The 25,967-nt window shown below is 46.4% G+C and overlaps 1 protein-coding gene and 1 long non-coding RNA gene across 5 annotated transcripts in view; one reads left to right on the top strand and one right to left on the bottom strand.

Annotated features, from left to right (window-relative positions):
• Positions 1-25,099, top strand: part of FGF1 (fibroblast growth factor 1) — a 90,040-nt gene extending 64,941 nt beyond the window's left edge. The window contains exons 4-6 of one of the 2 annotated variants that reach the window (XM_073221872.1): positions 3,854-4,056; positions 18,022-18,125; positions 21,797-25,099. In XM_073221872.1, the coding sequence (XP_073077973.1) occupies positions 3,888-4,056; positions 18,022-18,125; positions 21,797-21,991 (468 nt within the window). In that variant the 5' untranslated portion in view covers positions 3,854-3,887 and the 3' untranslated portion in view covers positions 21,992-25,099. The remainder of the gene's footprint in view (positions 1-3,853; positions 4,057-18,021; positions 18,126-21,796) is intronic. The other variant, XM_073221873.1, reaches the window with a different exon arrangement.
• Positions 1-25,967, bottom strand: part of LOC108391032 (uncharacterized) — a 332,816-nt gene that overhangs the window by 87,950 nt on the left and 218,899 nt on the right. For 2 of the 3 annotated variants that reach the window (XR_012125171.1, XR_012125170.1), the window contains one exon: positions 2,815-2,901. This is a non-coding gene — a long non-coding RNA (uncharacterized lncRNA). Of the gene's footprint in view, positions 1-383; positions 1,098-2,814; positions 2,902-25,967 lie in introns of those variants that run through there. The other variant, XR_012125169.1, reaches the window with a different exon arrangement.

The following is a 25,967-nucleotide window of genomic DNA, read 5'->3' as shown; positions in this document are numbered from 1 at the left end:
CCTGCTCATGTGTCAGGGTTCAGATTCTCTTCCAGAGGCTACAGCTGAGAAAATATGTTTGCCTTAACCCAGATGTTACAACAGGCTTGGTGTTCCCCTCACTTTGGTGTCACTGATAAATCAAGAAAATCTGCCTTCCCCCAAATCTTGAGAGGGCCCTAAATCCCAAAGGGCTGAGCTTAGCCCACAGTGAAGCCTTGGACTCCATCTGGCTTGATCTTTTCCATCTCCCAACAAACATTTACAGATAGTCTCTTCCCCTGACAGCCAACAAAAAGATAATAGTAACAAGAAACAGAGCTTATAAATTTCCATTACATTTAATGCCTGATTTCATGTAGATAATGGATTCATTTATTAGAGCAATTTGTGTAAATCCCCGAGGTGCTAAGACTGCTGCCTAATGGTTTTATCACGTCACAGACTTCCTTTATTCCTATTCTTTAACAAATACTGGATTGGCAAGAAACTTTGGACCAACTACTGCTTAATATATAGGTAAACTGTAAATAAAGCAAAATAATCAGGGATTTTGCACCTCTGAGGTTTCCTTCTACAACAAAAAGGGATTTCTTTTTTTATGTTTCAGCTGATTCATGAATCCCACTGTCACAGCCTCTCAGCTGCACACTGAGTCAAGGCTTATTTTCAGGAGTTTCACGTCCCCTTCAGGTTTCCAGGTGCAGATGTGAACTGGGGGGTGGGAGGAGCCACCTGGAGTCAGCACAGCCACTCCCATTACTATCCCTTGTACTGGGAGGATCAGGCAGAGAGCAGAGTCCTGGCCTTGCACACCACAGGTTGCACTGTGACCAGGAGGGAGGCGGTGCCTGAGGACGGGCTGGCCTCTGGCCAAGGTCATTCAGCCGGGAGAGCTCCACAGGGATGCGGTCAGGCTGCGTGGCTTATCCGTATATGCGAAGGGGAGCATTAGGGTAACCCTTGGTCAGAGCCGGTTCCTCCAGCCTCAGGCAGCCTTCTGGGGATTCTGTTCCCCTTCATCCCAGAAGAACGGGGGCAAGAATGCAAATGGACAGAGCCAAATCCATGACCAACACTTAGGAAACAACTTGAAGAGCTTCCCCACTGTGCTGGATCTAGAAAGGAGGTCATTCTCAACATGCACTCGCTGCACGATCTGGGGCACACAGGGACGCCCATCGGACAAACCCAGGGACAACAAGAAATAAAACCTGCCCACCTAAAACTGACAATATAAATGGCTGTTTGTACAGTTAAATGGCAACCACCAGTATATAACTATTGTCTTCTGTATGTACCAAATTAAGTACTTAACTTAGTGCTTAGAAGAAAATGAAATAAAAAATATTTATTATCTCTTAGTTGCATTTTAAGGAAGGGGATCTGGTAAGTGCTGTGCGCTCATGGAGAGGTGATGGGCAAGGATGTCTGTGCTTGGAAGAGCTCAATCAACTTTACACCAGATGGGATCCGGAAGTGAGTGGAGTGAGGAAGTGGAATGAGAGTGAGTCTGAGAACCTGGGTGGATAAGGGCTGAGTAGAGAGACAGAGAGAGTGAGGAGACAGAAGCGGGTGCAGAGACTTAGGGGCTTGGGGGCCAAAGAGAAGGGTTTGGGAGAGAAATGCAATGAGAGGTAAGTCTTCCCTGTGAAATTGGTGTAAATAAAATTAATTTTCTGTGACTTTAGTATGTTAAAAAAGCTCAGCAGTTTCAGCATTTGTGAAGGGGATATTTGGGATGACTTTAAATATGGTTTATATGGTACATGAAAAATTCTTTTTGGGGGGTCCTTGGAGGTACTTCAAGCAGGAGCTGGGGGCAGTGACTGGCCCGTGTGACTTCAGATTGGGAGAGATGTAGAGATGTTAAATTGAAATGCCTGGAGAAAAAGAAATGGAGGCTTCCAACATGAACTCCTAATTCTGAGGCCACCAGGACAAATTATCCAGATTGTTGCTTTAAAAAAATTATGACAGAATTGCTTTCTACGTGAGGCTGTTCTGAGCATGGATGGATGGGTGGATGAATGGATGGATGGATGGATGGATGGATGGGTGGATGGATGGATGGATGGATGGATGGGTGGATGGGTGGATGGATGGATGGATGGATGGATGGGTGGATGGATGGATGGATGGATGGATGGATGGATGGATGGATGGATGGGTGGATGGGTGGATGGATGGGTGGGTGGATGGATAGATGGATGGATGGATGGATGGATGGATGGATGGATGGATGGATGGATGGATGGATGGATGGATGGATGGATGGGTGGATGGGTGGATGGACGGATAGGTGGATGGGTGGATGGGAGGTACAGGGAATGCAGGAGGCTGGGTGGCCTTCCGTGAAGTTCACAGTACTCCTTAACACCTGGTGATGTGGGCTTCCCTGGGGAAGGAGGTGCCTGGAGTCCCACTTCAAGGTCGGCATGGGGACAAAAGCACAGGCTGTTGGGGGAGATGGCCAACATCTGGGTCACAAATAACGAATGGCAAGCACATGGAGCAGATATATGTGCCAGACCATGGGTATCAGTGAAATCACTTAACCTGTAGAGATGATTAAGAGCAAGTTATCAGGGCTTTGTTTCAATAGACCCCTTTTGTAGCTCAGCTCTACCACTTACTAGCTGTTGACCTCTGACAGGCCACTGAACCCTTGTAAACTTTGATTTCATTTTTTTTTAATGGGGATAATATTAGTACCTCTCTCAAAGGCTTATAGTAAGGATTACATGAGTTAACTTATAGCCCAGAATATGTTAATGATGTTCATTACTATATAAGCCACATGATAATCAATGTGTGTCATCAGCCTCTACTCACACTTAGGAGGTGAAGTTCCCACGGTAGTCTCTGGTCTCTCTTTTGCTTCTTTTTTGGATGGTCATTGTAGTCAAAGCACCTCTTCTCCTAAATGGTGAAACAAGTACATGTTTTAAAATTCTAATATTATTCATTTTGCTTTTTAATCCTTAGAGGTGTAATCAATGCAATTTTTACACTCATAATAGAAATTTATGTATGGTGGGTGTATACAATATCGGGAGATTATAATATGTAATATGGTGGTTTCTGTGTCATAATAAGTATGTCTCATTAGAAAATAATTAGGATGAAGGTGGCCTTTGTACAAGGGGCAGACCCACCTTCCCTGCATGACAGCAAGACCCCAGGACAGTTGTGGAAGCAGGCAGTGCCTTGCAGAACCTTTGTAATGATCTGTCTCATAAAACTTCCTTGGGTGCAGTGCTTGCTGTTTAACAGTTTCACGTGACCCCCACCCCCACGGGCTTGCTCCCCAGTTCCAGTTCTGTTCGCACCAGCAGACCCAGAAACCCTGAACCCTTGGCTGCCCTTTCCTCTGGGTCTCCAGTGCCCGGGCTCTGTGCTATCTCTGCACACAGGCCTGGCAGAACTAGTCATAACAGTGGGCGGGCAGAGGGTGAAACCTCAGCGCCGGCCTCTCGGCTTTTGTGGGTTTCAGCCAGACCCCAGGTGTTATTTTAGTGCAACTTCAGTGTTTAATTTGAGGATGTGTGTGGATCAGCAGGAGAGACTAAAACATTATTATTTTTTTTTCCCCTTGGCCAAATGATTAAATTTGAAGTTCTAAAAAATGCACCGCTTGGTCCAAAGCTGTGTCTAATTGGGAAGTGAGAAATGCCCCGAAAATCCCTCCCAGGCCGCGGACCACCCTTCCTGGACCGCTGGCCCCTGCACACGCTGCCCGCCGTGGGCACCACCCGGGCAGGCTGCGCACTAGCCCACAGGGGCCCTGCCCCTGGGCTCTCCTGCCCTTCAGGGGGGTCCCACTGCACCTTTGCTGGCGTAACATTCTACGGGGTTGTTTGGTGTCTTCCAGCCTCGGAAGTGCCATTCCCAGCAGCTGCTGAGCCATGGCCGAAGGGGAAATCACAACCTTCTCAGCCCTGACCGAGAAGTTCAATCTGCCTCCGGGGAATTACAAGAAGCCCAAACTCCTCTACTGCAGCAACGGGGGCCACTTCCTGAGGATCCTTCCAGATGGCACCGTGGATGGGACAAGGGACAGGAGCGACCAGCACAGTAAGCAGCCCTCTCTCTTGTGGCCCCTTGTCTTTTTGGTGGCTTTTTGGTGTCTCGAGGGAGGAGATGGAAGGATATCCAAGCACAAGTGCCCTCTTCTCTGTGGTTCTTTTCAGGCAACACGCACTCAGACGCAGGGGAAACATAGACGTGTCAGGTGTCTAGGTATGGAGTCGGGAGGGCTCTGGCCTACCGAAAGGGATCCTTTTCAAGATTTTAAAGGGAAGGACTCTGTTGGCCTCACACAAGTGCTTTGAGATGAGATGCAGCTGCCCGAGTTCAGCTGTTTCAGGTTTCTGTCCCTGGTGAACAGTGTGGCCCCCAAGGCTGGTCGGGGCCCCACTTGCTGCACAGCAGGGCAGGAGCCATAGACCCTGCACAAAGACGTGGGCTCGGTTTCAAGTTAGCTGACTCTCCAGGTTATGTTTCCACTGGGCTTGATTTGTGAAATCCTGGTCCCTTCATGGTCTTACACGTCATAAATTATGCGGCTTTCACTCTGCATATCATGCGGACGTGGCTGTGGTAACCCAGAGGGGGAAAGTCATTCTCCAGGCCTTCGAGAAACTGGAGACCAGGAGCGATTTGAGCCCATGTCTCTTCCGGGCTTTCCTGGAAGATGGTGTTGATGAATGGAGGTATGACTCTGGAGAGAAGAATCTTCTGGACTATCTAAGAATCAAAACCTCCACCTGCTTCAGTATTTCTGGCGTCAGTGTGTATGCTTGGGATTAGGTGTCTGGGTCCTACTGCGCTGCTGCTGGGGACTCCCTGAGCATCAGTGAGGCATTAGCTGCTGCAGAGAAGCCAAAAGTCAGATCTGGCCCCTGCTTAGAGGGTGAGCAATCTCAAGGGGCAAACACGCCGTGAATTAAGAGGAGGAAAACGTGAATTAAATCAGGAGACCCAGAACAGCACAGGCAGCAAGGAATGTTCTGCAGGACTGGCTTTAAAAAGGAATGCAAAATTCTGGCTTTGACTTGATAGTTTTTATACCAGGTAGTCTTAGTAATCCTGGAGTAGGCACCAAAGGTTGCAGGCTCTCGGTGCGAGTGGTCAGGTCAATGCCCGCTCATTCTGCCCTCACTGCCCTCCGACGCACCGCCAGTGGGGATGGAGGCAGGTGTTTACAGACCAGGTGGCACTGTCTCTTCCTCCCCACCAACCACGCAGACCCTCAAGATGAGGAGGAGGAAGGCTGAGGCTGGAGCTTGCAGCTGCAGGGTTAGATTTAGGGGGCTTTCTTTTGATGCCTTATCTTCAAAGGGGCCTGCTAGGTGCCTTATATTCAATGAAAAATAGATACCAGAGTGAGGCCAAAAAGACTCTGGGCCATTAAACATATACAGAAGCAACATTTACTGCAAATAAATGGACTTATATTATAGTGTACTCTGGCAGGCAAGCTACACAATTCATGTGAACTGCCCAACACAAGGGGAGCAAGCTTTAATTTCTCTGGGGTTTTAAATGTTTCTAGTAAGTATTACTAATTTTCTGAACCACTGGGAATACTCTCTGGTGCTCAGAATCTCCGGGAAAAGACAACTGTGGTGATGTGTTCCTTGGGCTAAGCAGGGTCTTCTGGGAAACCTGGAATTCCGGGGTAACATGAGGCTAGCACACCTATTCGCACATGCTAGCGTCTCTGTGCCGGTGGTGCTGTGGATGCAGCCAGGTCAGGAGCCCGTGGATGTAACAGAGGCGGCTGCCGAAGTGTGTGCGACGAGGTCGACAGCCGAGTAACGCTGAACCAATTTTTTGCCCAGTGAATGTGGCCTACTTACTTGACCTCTGTGGCTTCACTCTTCTCACTTGTAAAAGAAGATTACTTGCCTCATAGGTTCCTTGGGAGGATTAAATGAGACAATCTAGTGAAAGTTCTTGGCACAGTGCCTGGCTCAGAGTCACAGCTCAGTCCGTGTTGGCTAATATTGCTGTCATCGTCATCAAGATTTCCACACATTCAATCCAACATATGGAAAAACAGTACAATATTTAAGGCCCTTCCCTGGACTAGGGCCTCCCAGGAAGGCCAAGGGTCTAGACGCAGGTTTTGATTCAGGGCCTCTCTGGCAACAGAGTTGTGTTGCCAATTTACTTATTCTAGAACTAAGACCAAGAGCCAAGGAGGACAGAAATCAGAGCAAGTAGAGTGGCGAGCAGAAATCCACCCTGCACCTGTCAGTGCCAGAACTGGATAATCCACATACCCTCTGCAGAGTCGGGGGCACTGGATTTAGAATCAGAATGCTTGCATTCATACTGCTGCCCGTTTCTAGCTGGAGCAGCCCTGGATAATTACCATCTTTCCATTTTGCATAAAGCGCTCTGCAAAGTAAGTTTCAAGTCTTCCAACCCCATGATCTTTCCAAGCATCCTCTCTTATCCAGAAATGTAAATGTGTCCAGTGTTCTCAGCTGTCTAATTTTGGAAAAATACTGAGACATGGTTTCCTCACCTGTGGAATAGGCATAATGACACTGTCCTGTGTGCCTGACAAAGCTGAAAACTCTTGCAAGGTCCTGCAGGGGGAGGACTCCCTGGCGTGGATGCACCCACTGACCGTGGTTCTGTTGCCCTCTTCTGCCCAGTGGTGGAACTGCCACAACACTTGATTTCAAGGGTTATTCAGAAACAGAATCAACCCGACAGGCGTGGAGCGGATGGTCCCTGTCTAACTGATTAGCACAGCCTCATGAGGGGATGATATTTGTTCTTGATCATTAGTTTGAGCATGACTAGAGCAGTCACAGGTGGACAGCCACACTCCAAGACTTCCTTCAGGAAGAGTATTTCTAAAAGCCAATCACACATTTAAATAAATCTACACAAATCACATGACATAGAACTGTAGGCCTTCCAGCTCTACAAGGCAAAAAAAAAGATCCTCGCACAGCTTCTCTCTGTCCCCAGCCAGCAGGACCTCCCCTGGACAGAGTGGGACATTTTCAAAATTTGTCTTCTTCCAACCTCTGGGAGAGTAAGTTTCTCCTTATTGAAAGCCATTTTTGGAGTGGTATAAATCCACAATGGGTGCTGTCCACAGGCCGTCGTAATGTAGGCCTGGGTAAATTGTCTCTCCTGGTGGGAATTTCTGGTTTGTAGAGAAGGTGTTTTTGGTTTGTCTCTTTACACCGCCTCCAATCATGGCTGTAGGCAATCACCATGCAGGCGGTGGGCAGTTGGTAAGTTGCTGTACTACGAATGCCAGGCAAGATCAGAGAGTCGGAGCTGCGGATGGCGAGGCAGGACCAAAGGGTCAGGGTGTGAGGAGACTGATGATACTTCCTGGGGTCTCCTCTGGGAGATGGCAGCCACCAGGAGAGGGCGGACTCCGGGAGAGGAACGGGTGCATGGAGACCCAGCCAGCTCCACTGCGGACACAGGGCATTGGAGGAGCGCTTTGGGTACGCGCAGCTCTCCTTGGAGCAAATTGCTCACTGATTCGTGCGGTCGTTTGGTGTTTCCCCCACTGGGCTCCCTGAGGACAGGGACTTTGTCTCATAGAACTCGACACTGCAATCTTTTGCGCCTAGTACATTGCCTAGCACTTGGTATGATGCCCGATAAACATCAATTTGATGAGTGAGTGAATTGTGCTGCTGGCAGATAAATTCAACTTCCACAATCTATTCAATGAACACATACCCAGTCCCTGATATATGCCTGGCATTGCATTAGATTCTCATTTCTGCCTCGCCTCAGTCGCGTGAGTTTATTACTTAGCAGCACTCTGTGAGTGCTGAGTTAGCAGGGCCTCGACCTGGGAACCAGTAAGTGGGAGAGCCTGACACAAACCCACGGCTTCTGCTTCCAAGACTACGGCTCTTTGCATATCCCACCACCCACCCCCAAGATCAGCGCCACGACGGTGGCTTTGCCCCACAAGCTAACTCAGCACATTGGAGTCACACAGGCTGTTGTGTGATCAGACGGGTATAAGCGCAGGTCCCACCACCTGCTGTTTGCCTGTCCTTGTCACCTTGGGGATGTCACCTCTCCTGCACGTGCCTCAGTTTCCTTGCTTTTAACAGCGCCTACCTCCCAGGAAAGGAGGAGTTTTACAAGTGAAAAACACTTCCGGGCACATAACAAGTGCTCAAAAAATGGTACTTAACCATCATCGTCATCATCCCCCCTGGCTTATTTGGCCTTTTCCTCCCGAAACCAGCCGGTCTTTGGAGTCTGTCAAGTGAAGTGAATGCTACCCTTGCTCCCTGAACTGCTGTCACTCGGCATCTCTGGGTGGTCTAGGTTTGGGGTGTAAGGCCAGGCACGCAGGCATCATGTACCCAGGCCCTGGCCCAGCAGCCCTGCTCCGGCTGACCGCTCTGCCAGGGGAAGCTGTCCAGGCCAGGCAAGGAGGACTCCGTGTTTGCTCCGCTCTTTCTGCGGGAGTTTCCTCTCTGGTGAAGGGGGGCCACGACTTAGTCTCGCCAGGATTAACAGCAGGAACAGTAACTGGAGGAGGAGAATAAGCTCACAGACCTCCCAAACCTGCAGCCTCCTCCCGCGGCTGCACCCCCTGGCTCCCCAAGCCCATAAGGAGCCGTGTGGGGAGCAGGATTCCCGGCACCGCTCACCACACAGATGGAAATGTTCCTGAGCAAAGTGTGTGCCAATCAAATATTTATAAATCCAACCACATCCTAAAGGCTCAAGGGGAGTCTGCTGGCCAAAAGAATCCTACCCTTCAGCCCTGGATAAAGGGCAGCCCCTCCCCTTCAGTGACATCCCTCCCGCCGCCTGGTTTGGGGGCACCCCAGACCTGCCTGCACTGGTTGGCCACGACTCGGCGCCTCACAGCAAAGGCACTCCTGGGACCCCAGAGGGGTGTCCCACCTCGGACGTGATGCCAGAGGGCTCCCTGTCCTTCCTCCCCACTCCTCACCCCTCGTCTTTTTACACAGAAGGGATTTTCCCAGATAAACTCTTCTTTTTTAAAAATATCACACAGTCTATAGACTATATCAAAATTTTCCAGGCACCTTTTTCAGACCCTAAAGGTGAAGCAGGCAACCTTTACACATTCTAAGAAAAGTCTTTTTCACATACACGTATTCCAAACCACTGGAATTTTCTTTCCACCAACTCGTTTTTTTTTTTCTTCTTCTTCTCCATCTGTCTCTAATGTTTTACGGAGCCTGGCTTGTGGCTACATTTTAATTATAAATGCCACCGACATAAAACAACCTCGCTAAGTTCTGAATGAGGCTGACCTCACTTTGGGTAAACACAGCAAAGGACGGGAAGTCTCCAACCCAGAATAAACCAGGCACGTAATCTCTTTTGGCCTCTCTTAGGACAGCAGAGGTGAAAAGCAGGCTTAAAGGCCGTGGACGTGCTACGGAAGCAGAATCCCCCTCTGCACATTTGTCCTGCTGAGTGCACCAACTGTGTTCTTATCTTTAAAAATTCCTAGGGTAGGACAGGAAGATGCCAGGACTGTTTGGGGCTTGGAAACACTGTGCAGCGCTCTGACGCTCACTTCTCTTGGCACTGGCAGGCGCACAACACCTCTCCTTCCTTGGAAAGCAGGAATCACATATAGAAACTACTGCTAAGATCTAATGGAAGGCTCTGGGGAGAAGAGAAAACCAGAGATGTGGACTTGTAGGTCGGCAGAAAAAAGGGAGAACGCCTAGTCAGGGGCTAGCCACATGCCACTTGAAAGCCCTGGGTTCCCTTTTATGTAGATTCCTCCAAGTACAGACCCAGGAAGGGGCCCAAAGTATGAGCGTGGATGGGACGGGGAGATGCACCATCCACAAACGTGATCCTGTACATTTCAGTGACTTGACATTTATTTTTGATAAATAGGCCGCTCTCAAACCAGTGCACCCTGATGCACTCCTGGTAAAGGAGCAGGATTCTGGATTCTATTAGGGGCACAAATCTACTAAGCAAATACTTACAACATGCTTATAATGCATTTTTACAATGTTTTGCAAATTTGAATTTCTCTAAGAAATTTATGTCTATCATTAGAGTTCCTTCTAAAAATTTGCTGGCCACAGGCAGAGAGGAACATGGTGGGAGGGAGGCGGGGGCCCTGCAAGAGCAGGTCTGGGACACCGAGTGGTGGCTCCCTGCCAGTCTCTGGGGCCATGACAAGGAATTTCAAAATGATAAATAAGCAAACAAGTAAATACATACTTTCTATTTCTTCTGCTAAGTAAAAAGTTGCAATTCCCATTTCAGAACTGCAGGACAGTAAGTACCCTACTAATTGACATGCCCCACTTTTCAAAGAGTACTTGCCCTTTATCCTTGGGATGCTTTAGAGCCACTGACCTTCCCGATCATGAACGGCAAGTCCTAAACTCCCCATACGTGGTAAAGAAGAGGCACTCCTTCCCCTTTGGTCTGGGTGTGAACCTGGTGGAAGGTGCTGGAAAAGGGAGCTGAACAGAGAAGGTGTGGCTGGCGTTAGTGGCCCCTCACCCCTCGTCTGTCCCACCAGCTTGTCTGGTTCCTGGCCTGCCCCCAAGAGGACTCATCCTTATGGGCACCTACGTTCAGGTCTAGGTGGTGCCGGGGGGTCAAGCCTGAGCCTGGTCACAGAACAGCACGGGGTCATCAGGAGCAAGGAGTGGGGGCTTTGCCAGCTCTGGGTGTGCCCGTGGACTAAGAACTGGGCTTAGTCAACCTCTGCCCCAAAAAGTAGGAAGGAAAATCCCACAAACACCAGCAGCGCATCCCCCAGAGTCAATCAGTGTTACTGGCTGGACGTTCTTGTCTCAGAACTGTGCTTTTTAAGAAATGAAGATTTAGGACCAAGGAGAAGTTCCCTCCGTTCCTCTTCCCTTCTTCTCAACCTCCCCAGAGCAGCCACTGGTATGAAATTGGTCTGCATCTAATGCACATTTTTATATTTCACTCCTACATATTCTATATATATTCTTTTATGTATTATATATTCTATATATAGAATTATATAAATTGAAGTATAGTTGATATACTATATTGTTTCAAATGACAACATAGTAGTTCCACAGTTACCCACATTATTAAATGCTCACCCCAACTAGTGTAGTTACTCTCTGTCAACACAGAAAGATATTACAGTAGAGCTCCCTATATATTCCTGAGCTCTGCATATGGTGTTTAACAAAATTTTCATCAATGATTTACTAAAAATATTCTTCTGCAATCCCTTTTTTTCACTGTACATTATTTTCTGCTTTTCTCTGAAAGGATATATATGTGTATGTGTGTGTACATATATATATGTCACATATGTGACATGTATGTGTATATGAGAGAGGAAAGAAGTTTTGTTGTAGCTGTTGCACTTTGGTTTCAGGGCAAACACAAGTGGGGTGTTTGCTCATGTGCTGCTTTGTCATGCATAGAGTTGAAGGCACCCCTGGTTGGGCGAAAGCCCCTGAAGGCAGGGCCCTGGTCTGGCACCGCGCACTGTTCCCTGCATCTAATGTACATTTTTGTGCATGTGACCGAGTGGCTCTCTGCCCCCTGTGCCACTCCAGGAGGGGGCAGCGCTGCTGCCCAAGCTGTGGGCTGAGCCCCCTCCTCTCATGCTGAGCCCCCAACTCAACACTCTCCTTCACGCCTCCTGAGCAGCAGCTACAGGACGATGTTGGTTTGGAAAACTAGAATGAAGTCACACCAGGGAGCTGGGCACCAAGTCGGTTACATGAGCAGCGTGGGCTGGATGTTATTCCTTCCTGCCAGCCCTGCTTGCAGAGGATATATGTTTAGGAAACTCAGCCAGAAAGAAATCCAGTGAAAATGAGCTATGAAACTTGGACGTCCTGGAGAAATAATATTTACAGAGGAAACTCTTGAGACGAGCTCTCACCCGCGGGACACTGGCGCTGGGGCTCACGGCCGAGCACCGAGCCCTGTGCCAAGCAACCCCGGCTGGTGCTTGCCTCCGTGGGGCCTTTCCGCGCTCCGCGGGCAGCAGAGCCAAGTCCGCCTGCCCCCACAGCAAGACCGACGGGCGCTGCTCAAGGCCCAGAACAGAAACGGACTACGAAGCGAAAAACTTTTTACAAACCCTCTTTGGTGGTGGTGATGTGTCAAGGTAGGTTCGTCCGTTGTAGCGATTACACCGCTGGGGTAGGGATGCTGCCAATGGGGGAGGCTGTGCATATGTGGGAGCAGGGGGTACAAGAACGATCACTGTACCTTCCCTTCAAGCTTGCTTTGAACCTAAAACTGCTCTAAAAAATGTCTCCCTTGATTACCTAAAAGGGTGTGCCTTTTGGGATTTCTGTGGCACCTATAACTATGTTTGATTTGATACCTACAGCTGTGGGTGATAGGTGGAAAAAGTCCCAGGCAATCAACGTCACTCTGTACAGCTGGGATCCTGGATGCTCACCTGCCATTTGGTACATGTCTGACCTTGGAAACAAAGGGGCCCAAGAAGGGGAGTTTGGCTTGATTTGGACCAACCTTCCCCATCACTGGAACCCACAGTGTCGGATAAAAGAGAGGCCAAAGCAGAGTGCTCAGAAAACCCAAACCTGGTTCTTGTCATGGTTTTGCCCCTGATTATAAGTATGATGTTCAGTGAAACATGCTCCTGCCAAGCTTCAGTCTCCTAACATGTAGGACAAAGCCAGTGCCACCTGCCTCCTGGGAATGCTATGAGGAGCAAAGAGGTTACCTAAGCACAGTGGAAGCAGTAGTAATAGTCTGGGTACTTTCCATGTGCTAAAGATCATTTAATCCTCACAGCAGCTCCATGAATTAGGTACTATTGTTATAGACAAGGTAACAGGGGTAAATAACTTGCCCCACGATCACATAGTCAACACACAGGCAAGCCAGAATTTGAATTCACGCAGTTTGATTCTGGAGCCCCAGTCTTTGATTTTATACTATTTATACCAAGATAGAAAATAGCACGATGCCTGGCACATTGTAGATGATCAATAAATGGTTAGCCTCTCCCTTTGGTTTCTCCTAAACATATAGGATTATGCTGAGAAATTGACAGAAAAGTATATGTGAAAGTTCTCTGAAAACCATAAAGTCCAATGAAAATACAGAACATTAAAGAAAATGGCTTTATTATTTCAAACTATACTACAAAGCTACAGTGACCCAGAACAGTGTGGTACTGGTACAAGAACAGACCCACAGGTCAATGGAACAGAATCGAGAGCCCAGAAATAAACCCACACATATTTGGTCAATCAATACATGATAAAGGAGGCAAGAATATACAATGGGAAAGACAGTCTCTTCAATAAATGGTGTTGGAAAAACTGGACAGCTACCTGCAAAAGAGTGAAACTAGATCATTTATACCATACACAAAAATAAACTCAAAATGGATTAAAGACCTAAATATAGGACCTGAAACCATAAAACTATTAGAAGAAAACATAGGCAGTAAACTGTTGAACATCAGCATTACTAATTTTTTTCTGAGTATGTCTCCCAAGGCAGGGGAAACAAAAGCAAAAAGAAGTGGGATTACATCAAACTAAAGCTTCTACACAACAAAGGCAACAATAAACAAAACAAAAAGGCAACCTACTGTATGAGAATATATTTGCAAATGATATAGCTGATAAGGGACTAATAATATCCAAAATATAAAGAACTCAGATAACACAAACGAAAAACTCGATTAAAAACTGTGCAGAAGACCTAACTAGACATTTTTCCAAGGAAGATATACAGATGGCCAACAGTTCCATGAAGAGATGCTCAATATCACTAATCATCAGGGAAATGCAAATCAAAACCACAATGATCCATCACCTCACACCAGTCAGAATGGCCGATATCAAGCAGGACAAGAAATCACAAGTGTTGATGAGGATGTGACGAAAAGACAGCCCTCCTCCACTGCTGGTGGAACTGCAAATTGGTGCAGCCACTACGGAAAGCAACATGGAGCTTCCTCAAAAAACTAAAAATAGAAATACCGTAAGATCCAGCAATGCAACTTTGGGGAATTTACCTAAAGAAAACAAAAAATCACTAATCTGAAAGATATATGCACTCCCATGTTTATCATTACTTATTTAGCATTATTCACAATAGCCAAAATATGGAAACAATCTAAATTTTCTTTGATAGCTGAAAGGATAAAGAAGATGTGTACATATATACAATGGAATATTACTCAGCCATTTATAAAAAGAAATCTTGTCATTTGTGACAACATGGATGGATCTAGAAGTTATTACATAAGTGAAGTAAGTCAGAGAAAGGCAAATACCATGTGGTTTCAACTTACATGTGGAATCTAAAAAACAAAACAAACAAACAAACAAATAGACTCATCAGCACATAAAACAGACTGGTGGTTGCCAAAGAGGAGAGGAGAGGGGAGACGGGTGAAACAGGGAAAGGGAAAAATAAGTTAGTGAGAACATTTGATATCTTGATATGGGGGATGGTTATGTGAGTGTGCACACATCAAGCTGTACACTAAAACTTGTACATTTTAATGTATGTACCTCAATTTTAAAAAAGTAAAGGATTCAACCAAAAGCTATATTTACAAATACATTGAAAGTAAAAAATGCTTGCATTAGTTTTATAAAAAACCAGATAGAGAAATACGCTAATCATTTACTTTAAGATACTGGAAAAGAACTGAACAACCATAATGATGTAAGAAAGTATACAAGAAAGCTCTAAGAAAGAAGGGGATATAAAGTAATGGTGGTTTTATTTATAGGACAGTGAATTATAAATTACAAAGAGAAAACTGACAGGGAAAGCCAAGGTCTAGTCCTTTGAGAAAAACCTAATGCAACTATCATTCTTTAAAAATGCCTTTATTGAGGTATTATTCATATACCATACAATTCACTTAAAGGATACAATTCAGTGGTTTTTTGTATATACAGAGTTGTGCAACCATGTCCACAACCAATTCGAGAGCATTTTCATCACCCCAAAAGGAAACCCTGTCCCTATTAACCATGATTCCCCTTCTCTGTCTCCTGCGCTCTCCTCAGTCCCTGGCTACCAGTGATCCAGTTCCTGTCTCTACGGGCTTGCCTATTCTGGACACTTTCTTTAATGGAATCATAACGTATATGGTCCTTTGTGACTGGCTTCTTTCAAGGTTCATCCATGTTATAGCACATGTCAGTACTTCGTTCCTTTTTATTGCTGAATAACATTGTACACAGCATTGTTATTAAATGTATTTACTTGCTTCATAGACTTTTAGAGCTGGAAAAAACTTTAGAGACTGAATCTAAACCCCACCCATTTTCCTGATAAGGAGACAGTGGCCTGGAGGTTAAATGGCCTAGCGGAGATCTCCTGGGTAGGTGGTGGCAGAGCCCAGCCTGCAGCCTTGCAGCTAAGCACGCAGCTTATTGGTGAGGGACCAGCAGAATCATTTCTGCAAATATTGGTCTAATATCATTCATTCAACAAATCTATACTGGTGGTCCCCGGTGGGTGAATTACTGCGTGAGGCACTGGAGACCTGGGCGAGCGGGACAGATAAGCTCCCCGCTCCTTGTCTCAAGCATATGTTCTCCGGGGGAGGCAGAATAAACCATAAACCCCTGAGTGATCATAGTAATGCGCACTGAATAAAGTGCACAAAGGGAACAGGGAAAACAGGAGAAAGAGGACGGAGTGGGGGCTGGGGTGGCACTGGCAGGGGCGGTGGGAGAGGCGACAGGCCCAACTGTACACAGTGCCGTAGGAAAGGACTTGGCTGGGAAGGGCCTCTCTGAGGAGCGGGTTTTAAGCAGAGGCCTGGAGAAGGACAAGGACCAACTTTTGACTATCAGGGAGAAGAAGGCGTCTGGCAGGGGGTACAGCACGCGCAAAGATCCTGAGGTAGAGACAAGCTCAAAGTGTCGAGGGACTCAAATAGGTGGAGCAGAGTGAGAGAGCAGGTGGTGCGATTTGGGGCTGCAGGGGTCGGCCCAGATCACAGTGGGGGCCCTTTGGCTTCTTTTCTCACGACTCTCAGAACTAACTGAAGGTTGGAGGACCTGTGGGAATGGAGGTCAACAGCTTCCAGTTTCCTTCCTGTAAGATAAACTCCACTTACCACAGGAAGCAGAAGAGGCCCTGAATCTCTAGCAAGACTTCTGAGGACAAAAGAATTACATCGTCAATAAGGGTGATGTAACTGTGTGTCACCCTCAGGCTGAATCAGAAGATAAGGAAAACAGGGAAATGAAAAAATACAGACATACTAATAAGGAATGCTTATAATATGGTATAGCTGCATAACGGAACACAACGCAACTCGCAAAAAGCGTGAGGTTTACTCCTTCAGCACTGAAGTGGAAAGCTCTACAATTAGTTAAGTAAAAACAAACAAAAAGGTGCAGAGCTCTGTGTATAGTAGCTCATCATTTGTATAAAAAATGGCAGGAGGGATAACATGCATTTGCTCATATATCCATAAAATCTCTCTGGAAGGACACACATAAAGTACATCTAGGAGGGGCTGACTTGTTCGTCTCTGTCCATCCCCCGCCCCGCCCAGCAGCATGCATCCTGGGGGGAAGGGTGAGGGTCTCCCCTGTCCTGTTTACTGCTGTATCTCCATCACCTGTGACTGGGAGGCTGGGGAGGGATGCGTGGGAGGGGATGTTTCACTATCTCCTCCTACATTGTGTCCAAGTTTGAGATATGTGAATGTATTTTCTATTCAAAGAAATTAAATCAAGAAAACAAAGAACAATGAGGGGTCTAGATCTCAGAGCTGAAGGCCTGTGTGCCTGCCTCCCAGAGCGCCTCCAGCCCCCCAGCCTCTAACTGAGCTGCCCCTTGGGAGCTTGGCTCCCCGCCTCAGAAAGCTACTGGCCGCTCATGGGGCTAGATTTCCCTCCTGGTCAGAACGATGGGGTGACAGTCTGGAGACCAAGGAAACTGCCCACGGAGTTCACAATTAACTTCAGTTCCCAAATATGAACCATCAAAACTCCTCTCTCCAGAGCCAGGGGAGAATGAACCTAGGAATAATTATCAAATGGACATCAGATTCCAATTAGGTGGCCAGCAGTGGGCAGGGCACGTGGGAGGATCAGTCAGCATAAAAGGAGAGGGTCACTCAGGGTAACACGCATCCTCACCCTGCACCCCAGGGTTTCTCAGCCTGGGCACTGCTGGCTTTTGGGGCTGAATAACTCGTCTGTGAGGGGCCGCCCTGTGCACACGGGGTGAGGGCTGCAGCATCCCTGCGTGCAGGCCGGGAGGGCTGCCTGTCCTCCTCACCCGATGCCAGCAGCACCGTCCCACTCCAGCTGGGGGGACCAACATGTCTTCAGACAGGGCCCAGGGGCCCCTGAAGAACAAAAGCCACCCCCTGGTGAGAACTCCATCCTCGCCCTGCATTTCCAGGTCGGGCTAGTTGCCCCTCTGCCCCTGCCCAAGGGGGGTACACACAGGCACCACACAGAGGTTGGGCGTTGCCCGATCTTCATCGCAGGGGGCTCCCTGAGTTTCCCATGTGCCAAGCAATCCAACTTCCTGGGACAAGTCTACCTGAAAAATAACACTATCAGATTTAAAAAAATAACAATCTGTCCACAAGAAGCTCCCTGGAAGGCTGGGGCCATACATAAAGAAGTGCCCCCAAAGCAGGTTGAAGCCTGAAGTGGAACCCAGCCGGGCTGGCCAGGGGCGAGGGCTGCAGCAGCCAGGAAGCACACACCACTGCCCCTGGGGGTTATTTCCCTCTAGGTGATGGGGAGAAAGAAGGCAGAGAGGTTCCCGGAGTGCATGCAGGTCACTTTGCAATAAGGGAGGACAGGTGGGTACACCGCCATCATCTCTCCTCTGCAGAACAAAATTCCCAATGGACAGCTTTCTTTGCACGCAAAGAAAAAGAAACCGTATTCCTGTGTTTTGATTAATTTGAGGCTCGTCCTTGAGGGCTCTGAAATGAATGAGCAGACTTTTCCGTGGCTGACTGTCCTGGCCGCCGGGCCCTATCGGCAAAAGCTTAGTGTTTATTTACTTTTGCTCGTGTTATTTTTATTTCAGTTCAGCTGCAGCTCAGTGCGGAAAGCGTGGGGGAGGTGTATATAAAGAGTACTGAGACCGGCCAGTACTTGGCCATGGACACCGACGGTCTCTTATACGGCTCAGTAAGTATGAGACTGACATGCTTCCAGAGGTGGCCAAGGTTTGAGGTTTCCAGAAATTTTGTTACGTTGAGTGATGCAAACTATTAGGCAACAATTCGTCTCTGTTTGTTGTTTTTCCGGCAGGATTCTCACCCTCCACCCTGCCTTATTTTAAAAACAAACGTAAGTGTTTCTTGCAGTATTCTCTCAAAATACTCAAACGTATTATCACATACACATAGGGGAGACATTGATCAAGATTTTGGTAACTCACTGGCCACTCATTTCAGAATACCTAATCCCACTTGATTCATTCATTCCAGAAAGGTTCCTTGAGCACTGCCATTTGCTATTGGTGTATCCTCTATGCCTTTTACAAAAAACTGCAGAGCCCAGAAGCCAGTAGTTGATATGTCATGCATACAGCTTTGAAAACAGCCCTTTTATTCTGGAAGAGGCACCTAAAAGGACAAAAAGCTTAATAACTTAATTCAATGCACATCGATCAAATGCTTCCTGGATCTAAGTACAGTTAGGTACTGCAAGGACGTCAAGATGAATGAGCCACATCTCTGCCCCTGAGAAGCATATTCTAAGAGTTGATTTAGTCGCTAAAAACCTGCACATTTCCTAGTTAATGTGTCACATAGGTTTGATTCAATAGATACTGGCCTTTACAGAAAAGAATAGAAATAAAAGCAGTCTGACTTTGCCCATTGGTATCTTCAGTAAAAGATGTGAATGGAAAGACAGCTGAAGCCAATGGCCCTAGGTTTTTAAATTATTTCTGGATTTCAATGATATTTTCTCTGTATCCTCACAAATGATAATTAAGGCTTGGCCAAAAACCCCTTTCTTTCCTTTTATGAAGATGTCTATAGAAAGAAGCCACTAGGGGATTTTAGTCTGGGGCTCCCTTGAACTTATATCCAATTGCCAAGTGGCATTGGGTGCAGAAAAACCCTCTCTTTGAAGTGATAATGTTAGCCAGGGTTTGGGAGGTGAAAACAGTTCCGTTTTTTCACGCTGCCCTCTAGGGCTCAGAAGACGAGATTGCCAGAGTGATAGGCAGCCTCTAGAAGGCTGTCTGCTGACACACGGATCAACCGGGACAACTTTAAAGGGTTTGGAGGCAGGCAGGACAGCTATATAGGGAGCAGAATGTTTTTAAAAGGTGGTTCTTCCACTTGGTAATAAAGTCAATCAGCCAATCAATTATTCAGTCTCGGGTTTGCAATTGAATCTCATGCCTCTGCACTTCGGCAAGTTACTCGCCCACTCTGAGCCTTGTCTAAAATGAGGATAGTAATGGACGATAACTGCTGCAGACAGGGTCAGCAACACACGCACAGAACCCACCCACCAGCGTGGTGGGCAGGCATCAGAAATGCGCCATCAATGGCTACAAGACCAATAACCAGTTTATGAATCCCTGACTCTCATTATTTTTTAGGTTATAGGTTACAGTTTTAGGGCTTTTCCTCCTCTAAATCAGTTTTGATGTTTACTATAACCTTCTTCCTCTCATAAAATATTAATCTGATTTCCTCTAGGCTCCAGATATCCCTTCACCACCACAGTCCTGGCTGTCACTATAAGTCACCTCTGAAATATTCAGAGGGCAATCTTAATGTGTTATGTCTAATATTTTTTACATTTCCCCATTGGTAGAGAGAAGTCCTAAAATATCTCAAAGCTCTTCCTCATGTTCTTAACCGATTTTAAGTAACATTCCATCCTGATACAAATTTGTGTGTATGTGTGGAAAGGACAGACTTATTTTTAAAAATAAATTTGAAAGGCTATATACCAAAACATTAATATATTTATCTCTGGGGGTGGTAGGCGGCTGATATTATAACAGTGAATGCCTTCCTGTATTTTCCAAATTTTCTGCAGTGAGTCTATGCCACCCTGTAACCGGGGGAAAAGCAGCATGCTAAATATAAAAGAGAAAATAATTAAAACAATAGGATGAATCAACTGTTGATTCCTCAGGCCCTAGACATTGCACAGAGCACGTAACAAGCACTGACAGAGCCTGGCTGAGGGGTGGACAGAGCACCTCCGATTCAGCCTGCTGACTCATCCTGTGACTCAGCCCTTCTGTGTGTGTCAGCTGCTCTAGTGTGACAGAGAAATCAGGTGGGGGACATGGCCATCCTCAGCTTTATCACAGCACACAAGCCTGACGCCCACTAAAGGGCTCTGTGGGATGAGCCCTCCTTATAGAGAGTGGGCAACCCACACAGGGCCAAACTGCTTGCCTTCTCCCACCCCGACAGTGTGCATCAAACACTAAGTTCTTCTAGAGGAGCAGAGTCACCCAATTAAATATTACATCTATGTCCTGTCTTGTTCTAAAACGGTCTGAAGTGTCTCACCCAGGTGTCATTGCACTAGGCTACAAATGAGTAAGAAGCAGGGGACTTCCTGTCACACAGTTCCTTACTAACCAAAGATAGCTTTACTGATCCCAGGAATCAAATTAAGTTCACCACCTAGCCAAAAAGCACATATTATTTGCAAGGCTCTGGGTCTGGGGTGCAGACATAAGGCTGACAAGGTTCCAACTCTTCTCTCAGTAGGGCTCACAGACTAACAGACTAGCATGCCCACAAATAGAGAACAATGAACAACAGGATTAGAAACCACCAGTACAGGAATCACCAACTGCTGCGGGTGCTGAGTACAGTGATCACATGACTTGGAATTGGAGCAAAGTCAATACACAACATAAGTATTTTAATACACCTGTGCTATTTCCAAGTATAATAAGGGAATTTTAAAATCCTGACAAAGTTCAAATAAGTGGGGCTCCTCCAACTCTCTAGCAGATGAATTTCAAGGAAAAAAGTAATTGTTGGTAGATATTTTTTAAGTGGATGCACTATTTAATATGCTGTAGCCATCTTTCTGGTCTAACAAATGTAAAGCCGCATTGGATTCCACTGTATGGATATACCGCTACCCACTTAACCAATCACCTTGCCATGGACATTTAGATTGCTTCCAATTTGTTACCATTAAGTCCAATACTTCAAAATACCGTCCTCGAAAATACAGTTTTATACTTGCTCAACTATCTCCTAAGGGTCCATTCCTAGAAATAAAACTGCTGGGTCAAAAGTAATGCATATTTAAAACTCTGATACATATTGCCAAACTACCCTCAAACTTCTTGCCAGCTTTTCTCACCAACAGTGCATGAAGGTTTTTCCCACACTGTATTCCCATCACCAAAAAAGTATTATTAGTAGGTTACCATTTATTCTTCAAATCCAAACTTAGAACATCCCATGGCTTTACAGTCTGGTTTTGCTTATTGGATGTTTTCCATATGCCAGGCCTCTTCAGAGAGAACCGGCCCAGCCTTGCCCTTCAGGTGCTTGCAGTCATTTCAGGGTCTCCCCAGTGGGAGACTCTTGGGTCCTGAGGTCAGCAAATGGGAGAGGAATTTATGAAAATAGGAAATGTATTTGCAAGCTCATTATGTGTTGGCTCCTGTTCTAAGTCCTCATTACCACCCTCAGAGATGGATCACATTACGATCCCAATTTTACTGAAGATGAAACAGAGGCACAGAAACAAAGCCTCAGTTCCTTGGCCAAGGTCACACCGCTAGTGAACGGAGCAACCAGGTTTAAAACCACTCACTAATAGTTCCATTCTTTTTGCTTTTATCTTTTTAGCAGACACCAGATGAGGAATGTTTGTTTCTGGAAAGGCTGGAGGAAAACCATTACAATACCTACACGTCCAAGAAGCACGCCGAAAAGAATTGGTTTGTTGGCCTCAAGAAGAATGGAAGCTGCAAACGTGGTCCTCGGACTCACTATGGCCAGAAAGCAATCTTGTTTCTCCCCCTGCCAGTCTCCTCTGATTAAAGAAATCTGTTCTGGGTGCTGGCCACTCCAGAGGGGCCTGATGGGGTGCTCACCTGGTTGACCCCAGATTGTGCCCTTGACCATCGGCTGCGCTAACCCCTGGTCCACAAAACCTGAATTTGTAAGCAATGCGCTTCTAAATGCCCAGTTCACTTTTTTTGCAGAGCCCTTTACCCCAGCACAGTTTGGAAGCGAGCGACCAAATTGCTTCTAAGGGCCAACTGGCTGGCCAGTCTGGGTCTGGTTTGGATGTCCAGTTGCCTCTGGGCATCTGCTACAGGCTAAGCCCCTCAATGCAAGGGTGGGGCTAAACGAAGCATGTTCAGGAGGCAGCCAAGTGGGTTATTAGCAAGTGCATATGATTCCCTCTGCTGAGTAGATCCTTCCTGTGGCTCCCCACACACCTGGCACGACTCCCTTCTGTCCTTTCACTACCCCACAAGTGTTAGCAGGGAAGCAATGGCTAGACAGGAGGAAGGCAGCATTCCGCGAGAGAAACAGGGACGAAGAAACCCCCTCTCAAGAACGGAGGGGATTAAAGTGGCAAGGGGAGATTGGATTCTGGTGGACAGCTTAGAAGGACAGGATCTCAATGCAGAATAAATGAAGGATGGGAGGCTCAGCCACAGGAAAGCAAAATAAATGCGCAGCCTTGGGAGTTGTTAACCATGCCTTGAATTTCCCAAGGTTATCCAGCAGCAGAAAGCCCCCCGGTGTCAAGTGGGAAGCATGAGAAGTGGGTTCTTGATAAAAGCAAGGACACCGGATGTTGGTAAATTCATGTGGGTCTGGGGTGGGTGTGGGGGTGATGAAAAAGGAAGGGAAACATGGGCTGAAGGGAATGTTATCTTCTAGAGGATGATTCCACACATGAGAGGGTAAGAGAAAGGGGCACCATGACCTGTGCTTAGTCACCAGAAAGCAGAGACACTGGGGTCCTAGGGCAGTGTTTACAAAGCACACTGGGTGTTTGAGTGCCGTTTCCGGCTCAGTGGGTCTGGGGTAGGTGACATTTCCCACAAGCTCCCAGGTGCTGTAGATGCTGTGGCCGCCCCCCACCATACTTTAAGGTCCTGAAAAATGTTTTTCAAATGAAGGTGGCCCCACCCCCCACCCCCTCTAGCTTCACCATTAAAGAACACACACCCACCAGCCTTCCTGAGCATTTAGGCAGCCTTGGCGGCAGCTGTACCTATATTAAGGAGGGTGGATTTAAGGCACTTTGGCCCAATGCCTATAAAGTGCCCATTTAGAAGATATACGAAAGCATCCTTCAAAAACGTTAAACCCTCACCAACAACTTTTCCCAAGAGACCATTGTGTGACGATTACTTGTATAAATATGCTTCCTGCTTAAAGTAAACTTGACCCAAGCGACTAGCAAATTAGAAACACCATTCATTTCTGACATATGATACTGTTGCCATGTAAGGGCCTTTAATAAGCCATTTAAATTTACATGAGACTGTTTTAATCACATTTTAAAACTATAGCTCAAAGGCTACTAAAGTGATTAGCATTCAGCTACTGAGAATAATAGGATATGATGAATAAGCTCCACTTAAATTATCTACCACTTAAACTACATTTACCTATGAGATTTTTCTTTGTTTTCCACTGTGCTGTTACAAATTTTTCTTTGAAAATGGGGACTCTTAAGCAACGCTATCATAATTGTGGATAAAAATTGATGAGAGTGTTAGCCCCTGTTATAAAGAATTGAAGTAATTATTAATTGAGAAATAACTCCTTAGTAATTGAACTGTTGTATTTAGAATGGGAGAAAAATGACGTGCTGTGGAAGTTCAAAGCAGTAGTTTAATTGAGGAATTGAACTAAGTTAACACTATGGTTAATAATATCATTCTGCATTGGTCCAGAAAAACAATTTCATAACAGTTTTTGTTTTTGTTAACTTGGATAAGATGATTCTATTCTATTTTAGTACATTTTTGCAGGTAAGTTGGGGACAGTACAGAATGGTTTAACATCTTTTTACTATGAAGATGTTTTACTATGAAGATTTGGCCAGAAAAAGGTACCCAGAGAGGAAATCCAAGGTATTTATTTGGTCCAGAATTTTCAGTGTATGAATCAAATTCAAGTCAACATTGACCAAGAAAAATTAAATACTGTTGCTAATAGATGAGACGGAATTCGAGACCCAAAGCATTTAGAAGAAACCCTATTGTGACCTTGGCAACTGCAGTCCAGTCATTCTTCGTGTAGTCATTCAGTGAATATTTATTAAGTGCTTACTGTGTGCCAGGCCCTGTACTGGGTCCTGGGGCCCCTGGAAACCTTGTCTGTCTGGTTTGCTGCTGTTCTCTCCTAGGGCATTATATTTATGATGAAAGATGCTGTGCATTCATTTCTTTCAGTCAAGTTAAAACACAGACTTTGTAGGTTCCTGCTGAATAAATAGCAAGTCCCAGCAACCCACATTTTGGAAGTTAGCAACACCCAGAATAAACAAATCCCTGCCAAAGCATCAGGGGACATGACAAGGTAAACCTAACATTTCTAACTGTAGAACCATGTCGGTGTCAAGGCAGGACTTTTCAATCAGGCAAAGAGCCTGCCTGGTCCAGTGGAAGGGGACAGTGGGTGGTTCCCCACTTTGTATCCAATGGGCTCTAGTTCCCCTGCATGGAGCACTCCTGTCCCTCGCTCTCTGCCTTGAGCAAGCCTTGTAGCCATCTGCGGGTCAGGCGCCTCTCATGGGGATTCATTTTCAGCCCGTTGTTAAGAGTTGCCTGCCATTCTGTACAAAGCACCAGGAGCATATATACTTTTCACTGTTCCCAACGTGGAGGGGGAGGTGGCGGCCCCGTCCTGGAAGGGATGATAATCAGAGCCTCCTATGGCCAACAGCGTGTACTTAAAAAAACTGACTGGAACGTGATGTGTTGCTGGCGATCAAGGTCTTTGCCTTGTGTCAGAGGCAATGGAGCCCAGGGCCTCAGCTTTGTAGAACATACTGCCTAAACCACCCAAGCTCATGGCTGCAAAGCAGACCTCTGATGAAGAGGATGCCTGTCATTTTACATCACTGTCTCTTTACTTTTGCACCTTGCAAGTATTAATAAATGTCCCACTGCTCGGTGACGATGTCTCTCTGGGTGTCCGCGCATCACGGCGTCTCCGCTTCCCGCGAAGGCCTCCGCTGGTATCCCGGAGGTGTGGCCGCTTTTATCTCCAGATAGGAGGTTTTAAAGGCTGACAGGAAAAGCTACGGTAGAAACACTTTTCATTCTGTTTGGAAACCTAAGGCAACATTGGTGCCTTTCTAGGGCTCCGTTAGGGACGTCGCATCAGGAAAGTTGCCCCCCACTCCCCGAAGAGCAAAGCAACATCACTAATGCAACCGACACATTTTCTTCATAGTATAAATCATGCGAAATGATGCTACTATTGGTGAGTTGACCAGTTTGTGCTTCAGCAAAGATATGGTGAACTGAACAAAAACTTTAAGGTCTTGGTTCAATTTTAAGTCAATGGCAAGAGGTGCCTCTGTGGCATCTCAAGAGCCTCAGTGCAGGGCTATAGGTTCACCCATCAGATTTTCTGAAAATATTATACCAAGCAATGTCTCCTTCTGAATGTTCTGCCTTCTCACTTGTAGGAGAAAGTACACTATTGCCTAGACTCCATGGCAGAATCAGATCACACATGTGCACACACACACATGTTCACACATGTCTATGCACATACACTTGCTTGCACACATGCACACTCACATAGGCACATGGATCTTTAAAAAAAACCAGTTGGGTGGTGTTTGCTCACTGCTCATTCTACACCAAAATCGAGGCCTCCTTTTCATTTTACAGTTGCCGAAAGCAGTATTTTTCTACTGTTTAGAGCTCGATCCACAGTAAGAATTACATTTGCAACACAATCCAGCATGTGCAGGCCCTTGTACATACACACCACGGAAACAAAAAATGTCGCAAAACTATATATATCAGATGTG

Source organism: Manis javanica, chromosome 14 (assembly GCF_040802235.1).
Source record: "Manis javanica isolate MJ-LG chromosome 14, MJ_LKY, whole genome shotgun sequence".
NCBI classification, from domain to species: domain Eukaryota; kingdom Metazoa; phylum Chordata; class Mammalia; order Pholidota; family Manidae; genus Manis; species Manis javanica.
This window is presented reverse-complemented; position numbering and strand designations above follow the sequence as displayed.